General features: G+C 43.0%; 1 protein-coding gene across 3 annotated transcripts in view; it reads left to right on the top strand.

Moving 5' to 3' along the window:
• The window catches only part of CCT8 (chaperonin containing TCP1 subunit 8), a 123502-nt gene extending 105708 nt beyond the window's left edge, over window positions 1–17794 (top strand). Inside the window, exons 11-16 of one of the 3 annotated variants that reach the window (XM_085623088.1) lie at window positions 8934–9049; window positions 9395–9466; window positions 10067–10231; window positions 13010–13129; window positions 17110–17247; window positions 17628–17794. In XM_085623088.1, the coding sequence (XP_085479214.1) occupies window positions 8934–9049; window positions 9395–9466; window positions 10067–10231; window positions 13010–13129; window positions 17110–17205 (569 nt within the window). In that variant the 3' untranslated portion in view covers window positions 17206–17247; window positions 17628–17794. The remainder of the gene's footprint in view (window positions 1–8933; window positions 9050–9394; window positions 9467–10066; window positions 10232–13009; window positions 13130–17109; window positions 17248–17627) is intronic. The other 2 variants (XM_085623089.1, XM_085623090.1) reach the window with 2 other exon arrangements.
• The last annotated feature ends 2130 nt before the right edge of the window (window positions 17795–19924 follow it).

Here is a 19924-nt window from a genome sequence, read left to right as displayed (position 1 = left end):
GAGAGGGATACGGTCAGCCTCCGTTGTCTTTAATGAAATCAAGATTCTCTCTGCATGATAATTGGAGAATCGTCCTTTCATTACAAGACCGGAGGCTACATTATGCAAGTTTAAAGCTTTGTAATGCTACATTGCTTACATGTTCAACAGGCTTAAGATAGAATTTAACAAAAGTTGAAGCATTTGACCAATCTGCTGCTTTAAGGATATCTGAAAGTGAACCTCCACTCCAGAAAACCTTGCTGGCTATAGCCCTCCTCGAAGAATGTGCACTGAATTTAGATAAGTCTATACCTGCTTCCAGCATAACCGTTGTAACCCATCTAGAAATAGTAGCGGAAGAGACTGCCTTATAGGGTTTAACAAAAGAAATCAGTAGTTGATTTTCATTAAAAGGTCTAAAAACACTCATTTGCTGTTCATAAACTTTCATGCAACTTACCACACAGAGTTTGGGACAATCAAAAAAGAGGATAGAAAATATTTTCTGACATTGTTTTGGTTCTTTTCCATATCTCAAACACACCATCAGGTGAATAAATTCTGTTCGAGATTTCTAAAGCTTTAACATCTGAAACACGTCTAAAAGAAATTAAGCAAAGTAGTGTAGCTAATTTAATGGAAAGTTGTTTCCTTGAAGGAAGTAAAAAGTTTGAAGATAAGATTTCCGTTCCATAAAGAATCCTATTTAGCTTTAGGAGGACGTTTGAGTCTTATTCCGTTCATCACTTTACGAACTAGGGGGTCAGTACCAATAGAGAAATCATTTAATAAGGATTGTCCTGCAGTGATTGCAGATCTGTAACAATTAACCGTTCTATAAGAAAGTCCAGATTTAAAAAGGTCTGCTAAGTAGTTTGCTACTTCTACAACAGGTGCGTCCACGGGATCCAAATCCCGTTCCAGGCACCAACCACAAAACTTTTTCCATGAACCGTTGTATCTTCTCCTTGTTCTCGGAGCCCAAGACTCATCCAAAAGATCTTTAGCCTCTCCTGAAAGGCCCGAGTATCTTCCTGAACCCCTGAAATCTTCCAGGCAAGAAGGTTAATCTTTTCTTCTAAGAGAAGAGGGTGTACCTCTCCTTCAGGACCCTGAAGGAGGTCTAAACTCCCTGGGATAAGGCGAGGAATTTCCATTGCCAAATCCATCACCCTTGGGAACCATATTTGAGAATTCCCAAAAGGGGTAATTAGAACAGTGCGGCAATGTTCCCTTCGAATTTTCAAGAGAACTCTCTGTATTGGGGCAAAGGGAGGGAAGGCATAAGAGTTCAGAGTCCCAAGGTTGGAGAAGAGCGTCCACTGCAGAGATTAGCAGGTCTGGTCTCCAACTGAAGAAATGACTTATCTGAAAGGTCAGTCTGCTTGCAAAAAGATCTATCTCGAAAGGGCCCCATAGATCTTGAACTTTCTGGAAGACTGAAGGATTCAGTTTCCAGTCGCTGGAGTCTCTTAGGAACCTTGAGTTCCAATCTGCCCTTGTGTTAAGGTGTCCTGGGATAAATTCTGCCCTTAGTTATTTTGTGGTTCCAACAGAAGTACCAAATCTTTTGGGCTAGATCTGCTAGAGGTTTTGATCTTGCTCCCCCTAATCGGTTGATATGAGACGGCTGTGAAGTTGTCTAGTTTGATTAGAACTACACTGTTTTTGATGATAGATTTGAAGCTCATAACAGCGTTCAAGCAGGCTAACCTGTCCAAAGAGTTTACGTGGAGGGGGAGTTCTTCTTCTTTCGACCATTTCCCCCCCCCCCCCGGTTCCTATCTTCCCTAGTCTGGCACCCCAGTCTAGATTGCTTGCGTCGGATTCCATTGTATGATCCGGGGTATTCCCGAAATATTGTTTTTCCATTCCAACTGTTTAAGTTGTTGCGCCACCAAAGGAGATCGACTTGAGCTTCCTTGGACAGGGGGACGATGTCCGAGTACCAAAGGCCTTTCTTCAAGCTTGATTATTTTAGTCTCTGTAAGGCCCTGTAGTGAAGGGGGCCTGGAGAAATAGCTTGAATGGATGAAGATAATAGTCCTACTACCCTTGCTAGTTCCCTCAGGCTCACTTGGTTTTTGGATAAAACATATGAAACTTCTTTCTTTATTTTTGGTCATTTCTTCGTGGGAAGTTGTAATTGAGTTAAGGGTGTGTTCACCTGAAAACCCAGAAACTCTAGGTTTTGCAAATGGGGTCATAATCGATTTCTCTACATTGATGATGAAACCAAGGCTCTTAGAGATCCACAGTCCAATTCATCTGAGTTAGGAGTTCTTCCTGGCTCTGAGGCATCAGCAAGATGTCGTCTAGATATAGAATCGGGTGAACTCTTCTCCTTAAGGAGGTAACTACAGGCCTCAGGACCTTGGTGAAACACCACGGGGCTGAGGATAGCCAGAAGGGTAGACAGCGAAACTGGTATGTTGTGTTCCTCCATACAAATCTTGGGTATTTCTGAGAATCTTGATCCATAGGGATTGTAAAGTATGCGTCTTTGAGATCTAGTTTTATGAGCCAATCTCCCTCCTTGGAGAAGATCTCTCAGAAGGTGTATACCTTCCATTTTGAAGTGTCTGTACACAAGGAAGGTGTTTAATTCCTTTAGATTTATTACGGGGCGCCATCCTTTTTCTTTCTTTTTCACCAGAAAGATTGTGCTCACAAAACCCTGACCATTGTTTGAAACTATGCGAATCGCACTTTTGTCTAACATTTGACTCACTTCTGCATCTACTAGACTTGACTGTTCCTGATCTAGGGAAAGTTCTCTGGGTTGTTTGGTCTGATAAGGAATAGTAATAAAGTCTAATTTGAAGCCTTTTACAGTCTCTAGGACCCAAGCATTGTTGGTTATAGAGGACCAATTGTGACTGAAGAGGGAGAGTCTTCCCCCTACCTTTGGGAGGGAAGAAGCAGGAGGAGGAGGAGGGGACCTTACCTTGTCCTTGACTTTGGAATCTTCCACGGTTGTTTCCGCCTCGTGTTCGACTGTTGCGGCCCCGATGGGGGAAGAAGCTGTGATTTTCCCCGGTAGTATTATCTTGAATAACCACGTTGGTTTTGTTGATAATAGGACCGGTTATATCCACGGCTGGCAGCCGGTCCTCCCCTGTCAGCCCTTCCAAAAAACCTGCCTCCGAACATATGTCTCATGTTTGTTTGGGCTTTGTTAAATGCAGAGAATGTGGAGACTTATTTACCAAGTGTCTTAATAAAGGTCTCTCCCAAGAGAAGACCGTTCGGGTCTCCTTGAACGTCTTTGTTTGCTAAATCTCCCAATTTTGGGTTCATACGCATTAATATCGCTCTTCGCCTCTCGGAGGTTAGATTGGCGTTGGCGTTTCCGAGAAGGCAGATAGCACGTTGGCTTCAACCCCGTAGGAGTTCAGTGTCAACCGGAGTCCCATTCATGGAGGACTCTTCAGCTAGGTCCGAGATCCTGGCAAGGGGACCAAGTGTGTCTAACGGCTTGTCTTGACACTGCTTAAGGCAGCGTTCCAGTCCCTTGTGGGGATTTCTGCCAGTTTTGAATAAGAAAGTCAGGAGTTCAGGGTCAAAGTTGGGAGTCATCCCTGCTTTGCTATCCAAAAAGGGTCTTGGACATTCAGATTTCATGAGATTACGTGAATCTCTTTCGAGAGGTTTTCAAATCCAGGCCTTAAACTTTGAAACGTGATCTAAGGGCCACCACTCAGAACCTCTAGGGTGGGTGATCTTGGAGGGATTAAACATCTGACACTGAAGGGTCTTTAATAGAGTCAGAGTTATTACTAGATTGAACCAGGTCCTCATCAAGGAGGTCATCCTCAATTTTTTCCTGGGGGTCAAAAACATATTCATCAGCCTCGTCATCAATATCAAATGGGGACAGGGAATCGTCATCTTTGAGGTCTATTGTGCCGCGATGGGCACCTAATCTTTGTGTGCCGCGATGGACACCCGTGCATTTTGCGCCATTAAGGTCGCTCATTCTTTTTTTGCTGCTCTGGACACCTATATCATTTGTAGCGCAGAGGCTACCAATAGATAAAATCCTGTTGTTGGTAGCACGTAGGTTACCTTGAGGCTCAATGTGCTTAGTCTTTTTTAACACCTTACCGCCTTTTATGGGGAGGGTGTCCACTTCTTCATCCGAAGAGAGTACTGTTTGTTCACCTGGAGTATCCCTTTTTCTTTTGGTAATTGCTGCTTCCACAGCTTCTTTAAGGGAGGACTTTAATTGCCTCTCAAATGGGTTCATCAAGGAGGTCTCAGTGAGGGGAGTCTCATTGTTAGGTTGAGAATCTTCTTGAGACATAATTTTAGTAAATAATTAAAATGTATTTAATCTTCTTTTTTCTTTCCCCCTTTTTTATTTTTATTTTTTTAGAAGTTATGATAAGGTGGTCTTTTACTATTTGATTTGTGTTAAAAAAAAAAATTTGCCTAAATTATTTGAAAGAGGATCCAGCCAAAGATCGTATCGAGTAATGTGAAAAAAAAATCTGACTACGAACCGTTGCTTCAGCGCTATGCGTCTCCATGGAGACGCACAGCCCGTGAGTTCGTATCATGCCTTCATTTTCCCAACATTTTTGCTTTGCGGGTCACAATAAGAGCACGGAGCTCTTAATTTGTTAAGCGGGTCACCTCCGGGATCCAGAAGTAGTGCGCTTTAGTTGAATGCACAAGCTATTGTCCGTTTAAAACGCGTGTATGGTGTTTAAATCTAAACACCGAGTCGCGTCAAAGTGGACATAACATCTGAAGCTTGTTATTAATTCCTCGGGGGGAATAAACCAAGACAAAGAACGATCGGAGAGAAGCTTAGTTCTCCGAAGGCACTAATTGCGATCGATTGAATAAAAAGAAAAGGACACAAGAAGACGAGGAAGATAAGGGGCCCAACCGTAAATTGGAAGGGTATCCTGAAAGGTAGGAAGAGAAACTTAACTTGTAAGAAAAAAAAAGTGTAATATTTAACATAAAAGAAGGTACAGTCAGTTATAAAAGGATAGTATAAACACTTCAAATGTCTATGTAAAATATCGTCATGAAAGGCAAATAAAACCGTCTAAATACTTTAAAATCTCAGTCATCAGAGAGAAAAGGAAGTGGTACTTAACTATCCGTGGGCATCGAATAAAAGAGGAAGATAGTTAGTTGCTATGGTGCTTTATGTTGCCTGGAATGTTTTTATTTATGATGTAATGGTTACACTTTGAAGGGCTGCATGTCTTGGGCAGCAATATGTTATTGCATAATGTACCCTCTGGTCTTGTAATGAAATTTTGGGTACGCTTTTCGCCCTCACCCACTACTTCCATTTGTGGTCCGGAAACTCAAACAACCTCACTTACGCTTATACTAGTGGCTTCCAAATGGGCTCTTCAACCATGGTTCACACCTCTATTGGAACTTTCTCAGGTACCACTTGAGAAACTTCCTCTCTACCCAGACCTTCTCGCACAGAACCATCGAAATAAGACCTCCCAATCCCGAAGAAATTAACTTTGCAATATTTCTCCTGAAGTCATAGAATTTGGGCACCCAAACCTTCCACAATCCTGTATGGATATTCTTAGAGGCGCATAATCCTACTGCCAGAAGGTGTTACGCAGTCAAATGGAAGAGGTTTGTACAAAAATATTGTCAAAACCCTTTTGATGATCAAGTACAAATGATAGTTTATCTTTTGCCTCTACAAACATCCGGTCTTGCGTACACTTCTTTAAGACTACATTTAGCTGCAATTGTAGCCTATCTACAAAATAGACAACCTACATCTTTATTTAAGATCTGTTATTCATGCTTTCATTGCATTTATCTCAGAAGAACCATTCTTCTAACTGCACAAAAACAAGGTGGTCTTAAACACAAACCCAAAGTTCTTTCCTAAAGTTGTCTATCCTTTTCATATGAACCAATCCATTGAACTACCTGTGTTATTTCCAAACCCAGATTCAGTGGCAGAAAGATCACTTTATACTTTAGATGTCAAAAGAGCTTTCATGTATTATATTGACAGGACTAAAACATTCAGAAAAATAAAGCAACTATGTGTTACTTTTTCACCTCCGCACACTGGGAGAACAATTTCAAAAAATGGTATTGCCAGATGGATAGTTAAATGCATCCAAACAGGTTATGCAACAGCTAAAAGGCAACTAGCGATTACTCCTAAAGCCCACTCCACTAGAAAGATTGGGGTTTCTATGGCATTTTTAGGGAACATTCCAATTGCTGAAATATGTAAAGCAGCAACATGGTCCACACTACACACTTTACAAAAACCTTTATTGCGTAGATGTGGCAGCACACCAACAATCTAATGTTGGACAGGCAGTACTGTGTACTCTATTTCAAACTACTCCAAGGTCATACCAGCAGGTCACATCGGGAGGCTCTGGGGTGTCTGGGTGCAGAGGTGTATTTTGGAGTCTGGTGCCTGTTCACTTTCATGGGCAACGGTCTGGTCCGAAAGACTGCGAGCTGGAACTAGCAACCTGTCCAGTTGAACCCACAGGGGATGGGGGTGGCTTTGTCCTTCAGATTCTCAGGCACGTAGGGAAATTGTTAGTCCGCATCTCCTCTGGCAATGGTGCTCAGGTGCAGTGGTGCCTTTAGGTGTTGGGTTCCTGCACAGGAGACACTCGTGGTTGAGCTTGGGCCTGCAGAAAGAGGCTACAGTTGGGGACTGGAAGTCCAGTCTAGGCAAATCCAAGTGGGTTCAGCCTTTGAGGTTCTCCGAACCATGTTGGCACCATCACCTCCCTCAGACTTGGGCTGCGGGGTGAGGGTGCAGAGGCACTTTGACGTGTCGAGTGGCGGAAGTCGGAGATTCTCTTTGTGTTGGGTCTGCAGAAGAAGGGCAAACAGGACAGCTGGACCACTCTTGATGTGGTTCTTATCGTCCCTGAAGTCCCTCAATTTGCAGTTCAGTCTTCCTTGGTGTTGGTGTTCAGGCTAAACATAACAATCCTTGGTTGCTGCAAGGAGTCTGGTACCCCAGGTATTGGTACTGTGTGGCTCTGGTTGGTCCTGCCGTCCCCACACTTGGAAGGAGGACAGATCGGACCTGTGGGAGCACAGTGACCTCTTCCTGGGTGGTTGCAGTGTCAGTAGTCCTGGTAAGCGGCAGGGCTGGGAACCGGACCTTGCTTCTTTTGATGCCTGCGGCTGCAGGGGAGTATCTCCTCTACACCAAGGGCGTTCTCTGGCGATTTGTGAAGCACAGGCAACTCTCCGGGTTTCTTGGAGTCTGCACAGCGGCAGGATGAGTGTTTCTCCACGAGGGTCGGGTGCAGCAGGCAGGCTGGCAGGTCAGTTGTCGCTCCTCAGTTCTCGGGCAGCAAACTTCTCTGTCCTTTGTGTCCGTCAAATCTGAAGTCCTGGCATCAGGGCTCCACCCAACTACTGTATTTAGGTGGCGTTACAGGGAGTGTCGGGTATTAGCAAATGGGCTGTCTACCTTTAGCGTAACTACACCCTCTGTATGACCACTTCTTGTGGGAAGTGAAAAGGACACAAAGGAACTAATGCCAGCAAAAACCAAGATGGGGGAATTTTCCTTGTCGTGTTCACTTCAGGTAGCCCACCTTAGGGGTGGTACTATCCTGATGGTGTATCCTGACTAGCCTATTTTCCCACCTGTCCTGGTGCCAAATAGTGCCCCGTGCGGCATTTCCCCTGTCTGGGAAAAGATAGAGCTGCATATCTCGGGCGGTGAAGGCTTTGAAGCCTCCTGCCTTGATATGCAGATCACCAGTGATCTTGCTTGAAGGAGGTGACAACTTCTGCCAGTGCAGGTATGGTTTCTGACCTCTGAGAGCATGGGCTTTCACCTCCAGGGGATCAGAGACCCGTCTGTGGTGGCAGGCTGGACAGGACCAGGCAGCCAACACACTAGAGGTCGGTAAGTTTTCAGGGGGTACCTCTACCCTCTGGGTGCATTTATGAATAGATCCGTCACTGGAATCAGTGTGGTTTTATTAATACGAGGTGTTTGATACCAAACACCATAGGTTTCAGTGAAGCCATTGTGTAGCTGGGAAGCTAGTTTTGACCAGTGTACATACCTAAGATGGCTTCCCTGCCTACTTGTACTGTCAGTAATTAACCTGACGAGCACAGGGGCAAGGCTGCTCATGCAAATATGTCCTCGCATGTAATCTAATGCACCCTGCCTTAGGGCTGCAAGGTCTGCTGTATGGGTGGCTTACAAATATTACATGCAGTGTTAGGGGACATGGCACACCTGTGTGTGCCATGTTGTGATTTCTCTTTTTATAGCACCTGGTCATGCTGCCTGCAGTGGCAGTCTCCCCGAGTTTGGTGCTGGGTCCTTTAGAGTGACATAAGATATGCTGTTGCTCTTAGGGAACATCATTAGTACCTATGCCCTAGGTACGAGGGGTACTACTTACTAGGGACTTACAGAGGGTCTAAATATCTAGTCAGTTGGGGATCAATCGACCAGTTACCTTGTTTTGGGGAAAGAATACTGGCACTGGGGACCTGGTTAGCAGGACCCCAGTGTACTCCAGTCAAAGTTTCGTCAAATACCACACGAAACGTGAGGGGCCTACTAAAAACAAAAACCCAGCTTCCTACACTTAAATGTGCAAAATTTTAAGAATTGTCCTTTGAATTTAAAAAAAAAAAAAAAAACTGAGGCTGAAATGGTAAGATTGCTGATGGGAGTGAGGTGTACTAGTGAGGGAGCAAGAGTGGACTAGAACTGAGGTGATTAATGAGGTACATGTAAAGAGAAGGGTTGTGACATGGTGCATTTACACCTGACTTCTATAGCATGGGTTTTTACTTATGTCATTAATGTATGCGCAAATATGATAGTTTAAATATTGGTCTAATAAACAAAATGTTTCTGTAACATGGCTTAATTGTTTCCAAATGAGATTTTGTGTATTGCGTGCAGCTTATTTGTTGATTGGTTTTTGTAGAAAAAGAAGATGGGGCCATTTCTACCATTGTAGTCCGTGGTTCTACCGACAATCTAATGGATGATATAGAACGAGCTATTGATGATGGTGTTAACACTTTTAAAGTTCTGACTAGGGTAAGTAAACCTTCATTGATTTATTTAAAACATGTTTTTGATTTCAAGATAGATTTTTAACGTGCAGCATATCATAGACTACATATATTGGTGTCAGCCATTATGCTAGGTCGATGTTGCCATCTTTTACACTGCAATAGCTTTTGCATGTGGTACAAAAAAAAACAAGGCCAGACCTGTTGTCTTTGCCACTGCATGTTCTAACTTCTTACTTTTTTTCTTTTTGAATCTTTCAGAACTGAATATTTGTTCCATTTAAATATAGTTTATTTGGTTTATGAACTTCATACTAAACTGTTTTGTAAAACATTTAATAAATTCACCTTTCCCTCTGAATTTCTGTAGGATAAGCGTCTTGTTCCTGGTGGTGGTGCAACAGAGATCGAATTGGCCAAGCATATTACATCCTATGGTGAAGTAAGTTCTGCAAATTTGAACCTATTAAAATATCAGGACCAATCTCTAAAGAGTTCCATTTCACTTCTGTTTTTTAGGGTAACCCATGTCGGGGGGGGGGGGGGGGGGGGGGCAATAGTCCGTTATGTTCCAAAGATGTTTTTTCTAGTACATGACCACTATAAGAGAACCATTCTTTTGTTATTCACACCTCCTCATTTGCACTCTAAATTCGGCAATATTTATTAAGCAGAGAAAGACTTTTGGCTATGTTTGGAAACAATTGGTTTCTACTCTTTTTGTTCTTGAATAAAACGTAAGTGCCAATGTTTGATAACATTAAACCACGTTTGTGCAGTTGCAGATAGCTACTTACAGAACCTTGTTCATGAGAATAGATAGCTACTTACAGAACCTTGTTCATGAGAATAGATAGCTACTTACAGAACCTTGTTCATGAGGATAGATAGCTACTTACAGAACCTTGTTCATGAGGATAGATAGCTACTTACAGAACCTTGTTCATGAGGATAGATAGCTACTTACAGAACCTTGTTCATGAGGATAGTCAGTCAATTTTCTAGGTGCCTAGCTTTTGCTGATATTGTAAATGTGTTTTAGACATGTCCAGGACTTGACCAGTATGCCATCAAAAGATTTGCTGAAGCATTTGAAGCTATACCACGAGCTCTGGCAGAGAACTCTGGAGTGAAAGCCAATGAAGTCCTCTCAAAGCTGTACGCCGTTCATCAAGAAGGCAACAAAAATATGGGTTTCGATATGGAGGTAAGTGCTTAAAAAGCTTGCTGCTCTCTGAATATCATGAAAATTATGTAAGCTTGGCATAGTTTGTCATACTTGCCTGAAGTGCGCTCTCGAGTTTATTTCCACTTTGGTATGTGTAAATAAATGCTAATTATTTAGTGTCTTCTAATAATTGACCGCAAAGCTTTGATTGAGGCACAAATTGACTTGCAAGAAAGATGCATTACAAAGTATTTTTTTTTAATGTAGTGTTTTAAGTGCATATGTCATCCACAAAGTGCACTGCAGCCCCATGTCGCTGAAAATGTTAAGAGGGGTGATGTGGAATCTGACATAAATAGCTTGTGGTTTCTCCGTTTGAATTTTTTGACAACTTTTCTAGTCTTGCATCAAGACATTTTTTCAAAGTAGAGAGCGTGACCATTTGTTAAAATTATGATGACATTGAGGAGTCTTGTAATATGTAAAAAAAATTCTAGTCCATGTTAACAACATTCACTAGCTTTATGACTCTTATCTCGGTGTGCTTGGCTTAGATATGCCATGCCTATAACGTTTAACAATCTTCTGCATCCCCTTTTTTTGCTTGAACACCCTTTTACATTTGTTCAACTTTTGCAACACCTGCAGATCTTATTGGGAGAGAATAGCTTTTGCCCTAAATGTATAAAACTGATGGGCTTCTACGTTAGTAAAACCATGAACCTCTGTCCCCTCTTCAAGAACGGAGGTAAATCAGCCGTTTTCATTTTAAAGGTGCTTGCGAGAAGCCTAGCGTAGATCCAGGACATCATGTGTCATAATATAGAATACAATACTTGGAATCTTCGAGAAGGTGGCAGATGCTCGGCCCGACACAAAACTTGTGACTGCCCTGACACAGATGGAACTGGGAATTTGTGCGCTGCCACTCTCCTCTTTTCTAAGATACCATGATCAGATGAAGACAGCACTAAAGTTCGCCTATACTGGCCCCTGGTGAAAGTAAAATCAAATGCTAGACTACTGCGCAGAGTTGAAGTTGCCTTTGACCGGTCCATAAGCCTTCAGAACTCAGTTCTCAATCAGTTGCTGTTTGACCCACACCGATACAAGGAGGAGTTTGCACTTCAAGATTCTTTATTGGGAGGCACTTCAGCTAGTGCTTGAAAATGACTTCCTTAAACTGGGGAAAGAGGATCGTTCAGACCAATGGGTAGATTATTATCTGACTTTATTGTTCGGGTCGTCAGGCAATTGGTAGTTGACTGTTAACCTATCTTGCCGTTCAGTCACTAAAGGATGGGCACTTGCCACCGCCACACTAGGCCACACACTAGGACTTTGATTTCTGGCGTTGCTTTGAGGTTTTTGTGGGTTTTTTTTTTTTAATGTTCATTTGTGCACTCAGGGTAGCAGAGGTTTTGCGTGTGCCTGGAAGGCTATTTGTCCAGCACTGGTTTAGTCCGAATATATATTGGGGGGAAGTTTTTATCCTTCCCTAGAATAGTCCATCAGGGTTATTATTATTTTTTTTTTTTCTGGTTCTGGAGTCCATTCTGGGTTCTGATTATGGCTCCAGCACCTAAATCGTGTGATTCTGGGCAGATGAAATGTAATGCATTTGTAAATATGTGAAATGCAATGTTAACACGCAGTTCAAAGGTGCAAATCCACAGTTCATGTGCATGATCTTTTATATTCCCCATCACCTCCAGTATCGTACAACAATTCCTTTCTCATGAGCTACATTTATTATATAAAAAGATAAATACGTACACACCACCTCCAGGTAATCCTGTCCCTGGAGTTTACAGAAAGAAATGTGTGCAGTGAGGCAGTTAATAATTTGATTGGAGATAGAAAAAAGTACTTTGTCCTCATATGATAAAGAGCATTTCAGTCTGAGGCTTGGAATGATTTTTAACTTCTCATATTCCTTGTTACAACCCATAATAAATCCTAATGAAAACAAATGGGTAAAGAGCATCTTCTTAGACAGCGATTGTAGGTTAAATACGACAACAAAAAAGAGCTATTTCCCCCTGCCAAAAAAGATGCGAAGTGTAGCAAATAGAAATGCGAAAAGAATACTACAAAAGTGCAACCATGAAGAGATTAAATTGGTAACCCTATAGGATTGTACAAAATGTGTAAGTCAACGTAACCAGCTCAAGATGTTTGTGTTGCAGAGAAAACAGGCATTTGCAAAGCCAATTGTCTGCTGCTCTTCTGGCTTTGCTCGTTCTTGTTAATTTTATGATTTTTTTTTTTGATTTTTTTTTGTTAAGCTTTGGTGCTTTTTAGTAAAATTGAATGACCTAGCAGCAGTCCAGTAGATGAAGAGGGTTGACTGAAAGCCCCTGTGAGTGTATATAGTGTGTATATACTTTATTATATATATTTTTTTCAAACAAAAGACCTTGACTAAAGCTAGAGCTAAAAACGAGTTAACAATAAAGGCACTCCGTAAAATCCAGGGAGTTGGAATTGAAATTAAGAGCTGACTATCTGCTGCATGTAGTCTTTGGCTTCTAGGCTTTAACAATACTAGAGCATTGCTCTTCAATACAATCCGAGTCTAGCTAAACCGTTAAATGACCTGCCACACAGTAGTGTCTTTAATGGTAAGGGTTGGCACATATTTGTAATAAGTGAGATGGCTCCCAGGAATTTACAATTCAGGTAACTTCTGTGTAAGCCTACATATTTCCTTCTTGGGGCTTGCATGCACAGGGCAGAGACCATGTAAAAAATGTGGTGTTTTATAGGTGTCCGTCTTTGATAGCTAGTTGCCTAAATATGTGTTCTTTCTTCCAGGCTGAAGGTGCAGCTGTAAAAGATATGTTAGAAGGTGGTGTTTTGGACACATATCTTGGGAAATTCTGGGCAATTAAACTGGCAACAAATGCTGCAGTAACAGTACTCCGAGTCGATCAGGTGAGTCTGTTGATCCAGGAACAGGGTTTTCTGGATATTTAAAATATATATATATTAATATGGGAGGGCTGATAACCTGAAATTCATCTTTTCCGTGACCATATCTTAACTGGAAAAGCAGTTTTTAAAGCGCATGCACTCTTTTAAGCAGCCTGACAACAAACTAAAGGGTATTTATATAGTGAAACATAGCTTTCTGTTAATTTGAATAAAAATGTTTCTCTTCCAGTAATTGAGCATTAACACCTAAAACTCTTGGGTATGTCTTAAATTACTGGACCTGTGCATTACTTTGTGAGAAATTTCATGACGCTGTGGAGATGTTGAGACCAAACTGTTTTAGTTTTTTTGACCCCTTTAAGGCCAGAAAAATTTCAGTTCCATCACACCCACAGACAGAATGTACTTTCAGGATAGAAATTTCGATTAAAATAATGGTGAGCTATATGAAGCATGTTAAACTCTGTTCTTTTAGTTGCTCCTTGAGCTGCATTGGTGAACGTTGTTGCTGACACTTATGACCTTCAGTGGTCTCCTAGAGTGTTGCATCTGTAGGAAGCTGGCTCTTTATATAGTGGACCAAAAACTGGTACCCTGTGTAAAGAGTCTAGGCAAAACCCAATCACTTTACACAGGCATAAATGACATCCCAAATGCTCTCTTTTGTGGTTGAGTGGACGAGCAGTTGGGCATATCAGAATAGTGCTAAGTAATTATTGCACATGGAAAGGCTGTAAAGAAATCTGACACCAATTTATTAAAAAAACCACTTTTATATGAATTTAGATATCGGGATCGGGTAAGTACTTTTCGATTCATTAATTTTTACAGTTTTTTTATTTTTAAGTTGACTGCAATTTTCGCGTGCAATAATGTTATCCTGGGGAGGGAGCATAATCTGCATTCAGGCACGTAACAGCAACTTAAAGGACTGTTCTCTGGGACTTAAGTTGAGCATGGAGCAAGGTCCATGGCCACACCAACAGATCTCGTTACTTAAGTAGGGAATGGTCTGGTCAGAAAGAGGCTGCAAGCTGGGACTGGGGGACAAGTCCGGGGTAACGATCCTGGAGATGCTCGGGCAAGTAGGGGCACAGTTGGCCTACTTCTCCTCGAGCTGTGGGGCTCAGGTGCAGTGGTATTTTGGCATCTGGTTTGGTGCTGGAGCCCCTTGCGGTTGGAGGGGTCCTGCAGAAAGAAGCTGCAGGCGGCGACGAAGTCCAGTCTGGGCAGACCCAAGGATGGACTCTGCTCTTGTGAGTCTCTGTGTCCCGTGTGCACTGTCACCTCACTCTGACTCTGGCTGTGGAGCAGGGATGCTTTGAGGTGTTGGTGGGTAGGTTGTGGACTCAATCTTGGTCTTTGGTTTCTGCAGAAGTGGGCAAACATGACAACTGGGCAACTCTTGTTGTGGGTCTCACTGTCCCTAAAGCCCCTCTGTGCAGGTTGGTGTTCCTCGCTGTTGGTGTCCGGTCTAGTCACAACAAGCCTTGGTTGCCACAAGTGGTCCAGTACCCCAAATATTGGCGTTGTGCAGCTCCGGTCGGTCCTGGTGTCCCCACATGGATTTGATCTGTAGGTGCACAGCTACCTCTTCCTGGGCAGATGCTGTCGGTAGCCTCCATAGGCAGCAGGTCGGTGTACCGGGCGTTGATTCTTTTGGTACCTGCGGCAGCAGGGGAGTAGCTTCTCTACTCCCAAGGGAGTTTCTTTGGCAATTAGCAAATCTCTGGTAGCCCTCTGGGTTTCTTGGAGTCAGCACAGCAGCAGGGCGAGTCAGTTGATCCACAAAGGGGGTGTGCTGACAGGGTTGGCGCAAAGTCAGTCGTGCTTCTCGGGTCAGCAGTCTTTGTCCACTCCTTCGTGTCTACTGATATTTGAACTTCTAGTATCAGGGAGGTCCCCTAAATACTCGATTTAGGGGCATTAAGGGGAGTGAAGGGCAGTTACCAATGGGCTACTTATCTTTGGGGTTACTACACCCCCTAGATTACCACTTCCTTTGTGAGTGGGCATCATCCTGTCCCAGAATTCCTAATTCCACCACACATAAGATGATGGAATTCCTAACTTCGTGATTACTTCAGGCTGTTCATCCTAGAGGTGTTTCCAGCCTGGCAATGCAAAACGCATAGTTCATTTTCCCGCTTGTCCTGGGGCCAGATGGGCCCAGGGCAGGAAGTGGCATCCCCTTTGTCGGGGGAAGCCTTGGGTTGCACATCAAAAGCAGCAGAGGCCTTTGAAGTCTCCTGCATTAATATGCTGATTTGTCAGCCTTCCTGGAGGAGGTGATAACATCTCTCTCCATAGCAGGCATTGTATCTGTCCTCTGAGCAAAAACTTGTCTGTGGTGGCAGGGTGGACTGGACCAGTCCGCCTGCACACTAGAAGGCTAGTAGGGCTCAGGGGGTACCTCAAAGGCACTCTCTAGGTTCATGTATTGATAAATCTATCACTGGAATCCGTGTGGGTTTATTAATACAAGGTGTTTGATACCAACTAGTTTTGACAAATAGCTTCCCTGTTCACTTGTACTGTCAGTAGTTGAACTGGCCAGCACAGGGACATATCTGCTCACGCAGTGATGTCCTTCTGTAATATAATGCACCATGCCTTAGGGCTGTAAGGTCTGCTGTATGGGTGACTTGCAAATATTACATGCAGTGTTAGGGGACATGGCACACAAGTGTGTGCCATGTTGTGCTTTCACTTTTTGGAGCACCTTGTGACGCAGCCTGCTGTGGCAATCTGTATGAGTTTGGTGCTGGTTCTCTTAAAGTGGCGCAAGATATGCTGTTGCAGGGATTCTGCACATACACAGAACTATGTGCAGGAAAACAGAACCTCCGTGAATAGGGGTGTACCAACTTACCACATCAGTACCCAAAACCGACTAGCTATAGTGTCTCATTCAATCTCCTCCCAAGATCACGGAGCTACAAATGATTAGACAACCCAGAACACAACTCTCTCAGGAATCGCGGCAACAAGACTTACTCTTTCGCTCACTCACTCTTACTTGTCCACAATGAGAATAGGCAGAGTCACTGAAATAGTTAATATTTATTTTAACTATCATTCTCTACAATACAGTGTACGTGCCACTAGTAGCAGCAAAATGCACAAACTCAGCCCAGTTAGCATTGTCATGTAGTAACATGCGCCAAAGCGGCATCATGGCAGCGAAGCTCATGCTAACTTAACAATGTCCCCAAGCGCCATATAACAATGCTGCAGCTCATAGGAACCCTCTTTAGTACCTATGCCCTAGGTACCAGTGGTACCACTTACTAGGGACTTATAGGTGCTTGAGGCCTGGTTACTTGGGGATCAAGTGACCAATTGCCTTGGGGGAAAGAAAACTGGCACAGGGGGCCTGGTTAACAGGATCCCAGTGCACTTCAGTAAAAGTTGCATCAAATTTCAGGCAAAAATTGGGGGTGTACTGCAAAAAAACTAAGTTTTTCGACAGCAACCATTGGCAGAAAACCACAGGGCAGGTCAGCAAAAGGTAAACGTCCACGGAGTGTTCACTGCTTTCCCCGTGAGACAAGCTCCTTTCATGCCACACTAACCAACTTGTCTCTCAGAGATCCTGTAAACAAGTAACACCTCTTGTTTTAGGGGCAGTAATATAATGTTAACAGAATCTGATATCCCTCAGATAATTTCTTGTGGGACATTCACAAAGCTCCTTTCTGCTGACCTACGCTTCTGACCTGCAAATGGACCGTTTGTTACAAAGAAACACTAACCAAGTATGAAATTGAGTGACTGGGATAACTAATTCTAGGGATTAGTGCTATGGTAAATTTCTTTATCCACCTTTTTTGCCGTCCTGCTCATTACCCAGAAGAAAGGAATGCTGATAAAATGATTCGCTGGAGTAATGTACCTTTGTAGAGTGACCTGTTAAATGTCTGTAATCTAGATGAAGTTGAAAAACTTGTTTTCATATTGATGTATGTAAACTCCTATAGATCATTATGGCAAAAGCAGCAGGTGGACCTAAAGCCCCCAAAACACAAGGACACTGGGATAAAGACGATTGGCAAGATGAACCTGAAACGTTTTAGTGATCTGTTAAACATCTGGTGCCTACATTGCTGAATTTATAAGTAAATGATGTGTGTTGCATGAAAGGATTTTTGACACACAACTAACCAGCGTTTTTCACATTCAAATGCATTTGTTTGGGTATATTCACTTTCTTAACACTGTGACCTTTGAGTGATAGTGCAGTTGCTTGCAAATGGAATGTACATTAACCGATAAGATGCAAATAATTTGATTTTCACTCCTTTTTCAGTATAGGCTGGCTTCCTTGTGAGCATTGACTTAATGTTAGAACCATATGAATGATTTATTCTTCTAATATTTTGAACTCATTTTGTGTTTTGAGAGTTTGCATGAATAAATGTGCATGTTGCTTATGAAGCATGCTCGAGGCCTTAAGGATTTTGTTTTGTAATTTGGTTGTTTCCTGGTTATTTCCTAGATCATCATGGCAAAGCCGTCTGGTGGGCCAAAAGCTCCAACAGGAAAAAAGGACTGGGATGATGACCAAAATGACTGAACAGCTGAACTGTTTTTTTTTTGATACGTCTTGTGGTATTCTTAACTTAACTCTGATTTTCAAAACAATAAAAGCGCACCCCAATGAAATGTTCGTCAGTTTGTATTTCAATTTGCAGATATAACACCTAAACTTATTTGTATTTAATCTAAAGAAGACTTAAGTTATAGGCACGGTCTGTGTGCTTTATTTGTTATCGCCATTAAAAAAAAAAAACTTGAAAGTCATTTTAAATCGTTGCCTTAGCTTTTGACCCAGTTACTCTTTTATCTAGCGGGAGAACATGTCTGTAATCTCTGGATAACCAACATGCAAAATGTCTTTTACAAATGGAAGAATATCCTTTCATGCACGGGAGGTGGCAAAGTGGTAACTGGACATTAGCCATTATTGACAAATTTTCTAGCTGATTCTCAATTTAGAATGTTGGATCCGTGGAGGATCATGCTCCACTTAGTAACACTTTTTAGCAGGAAATTCAAATTACTCTTCACTCAGCTCCTACCCACCTTCTTTTACGCTGGATTTTTTTTTTATCCTCTATGATAAACTGATTGAAATACCACCATTTTCAGCAAAAGGGTAAATGGATAGGACTGTGCCCATGACTGGTGTATCAGATTGACTTTTATTTTATCCACCTGAGGCGATCATTTACATGGTGGTTACTTAAACCTTTATCCAGCATGCTTAACATTCAGTATTTTTGACAGGATGTTTTTCTTGTGTCCCACTCTTCAGATATTTTTTATGAGGATGGGGAGAGCAAATACCATAGCAATTTAAGAGCTTAAACTTGAGAGACTTTGCTCACTCCTACGTTTAGACCCATGGTAAGTTAGGGTCATCTTCAGGACCAGGTTACCGTTTTGTTCGTGCTGATGTGGGAGAAGACCAGGATAACTGAATCACGAGGAGTGGGCGTGGAGCCCAGAGGTAAGGATGTGCTGCCAGCTGGAGAGCACTGGGGGGTGTGTACACGAAGCAGCCATTGTCTGGTATCTCTACCAAAAGTTACTGTCCATCAGAGTAAGGAAAGAACTGTCAACACACTGATATCCTTCGTGTGAAAGTTGGAAGCCAATTACCGGCGTCAAGGTTAAGCGTCCTGAGGCTGGGAAGGGACCGGTGTTATCACATGACCAGCCAGTACAAGTGGATGTGGCAGCCCACTGCCAGCGTCACTTGGGAAGGGGCTAGGGGATCGCTCGGTAAAACCAATTATTTAGAGGCATGTGAGCTGTAGATAACATGCTTTGCATACTCCTGCCATTTAGTGTTGGGTCTGGAGGTTTGCAAGTTGTTTTTCTTCGAAGAAGTCTTTCCAGTCACGAGGTAGGTGACTTTTCCTTTCGGTGATAGAGTGCATAGGCATCAACTCCGCCATCGGGTTTGGAAGCGTATTGCTGCGCTCCGGTTCGAAACTGTTCTTCAGGTTCCCCTCGGTGCACAATCCACTCTACCCTCGACGGTATTGTTTCCGTACACGTATCCCACTTCTCTGCGTATCGTATAAGTCGACAAAACTTCAATTTTGATCGGAAAACTCCTGGAGGGCCGACGTGCCTCACCCTGTCAGTCCACCTCGCAGTCGATGGAACCGACTCCATTCAAATCTGTCCTCTGTGCCACGCGAAGTATCTGTGCACCGACTCGCATGAAGTGTGCAACTTGTGCTTATCTCCGAAGCACAACAAATAGAGCCGTGACGCGTGCAAATCTTCCCGTTGGAAGAAAACGCTCCGCGATAGTCTGGCTTGACGTGAAATGCAGGGTCAAAACATTGAATCCACGCCGGATATCTTTGGAGAAGGTTCCAAGCAAGAAGAGTACGACGCGCAAGGGGCCGAAGAAGAACAGGAAGAACCTGTATCTATTTCGGAATCGGACTCTGACATAGAAGAACATGTGCCGCCAGGGCAGCAAATCGGGAGTACTGAACACCCCTGACCCCAAATACCTATTCAGCCCAAGCAAAAGGCTCCAGTCCCACCTCCGCCTCCGGGCCACGGTCGGCACTGAGAAGATGTTTCCAGCGCCCCGCCTTCCGGCTCAGCACCGAAATACGAACCAAAACCTTCCGGCCCGGGATCAAGTCTGTCACCGAGCCAAAACCTTCGGGCTCAAAACCGAAAACCGCTTCGGAGCCGAAACGACATTCAATTCTCAAATTGTTTTTATTGGGTTTTCAAGAAAAGAACATTGTAAATCATAATAAT

This window comes from Triturus cristatus, chromosome 8, assembly GCF_964204655.1.
Source record: "Triturus cristatus chromosome 8, aTriCri1.1, whole genome shotgun sequence".
NCBI classification, from domain to species: Eukaryota; Metazoa; Chordata; class Amphibia; order Caudata; family Salamandridae; genus Triturus; species Triturus cristatus.
The sequence above is the reverse complement of the archived record's forward strand: the minus strand, read 5'-3'. Positions and strand labels throughout refer to the sequence as shown.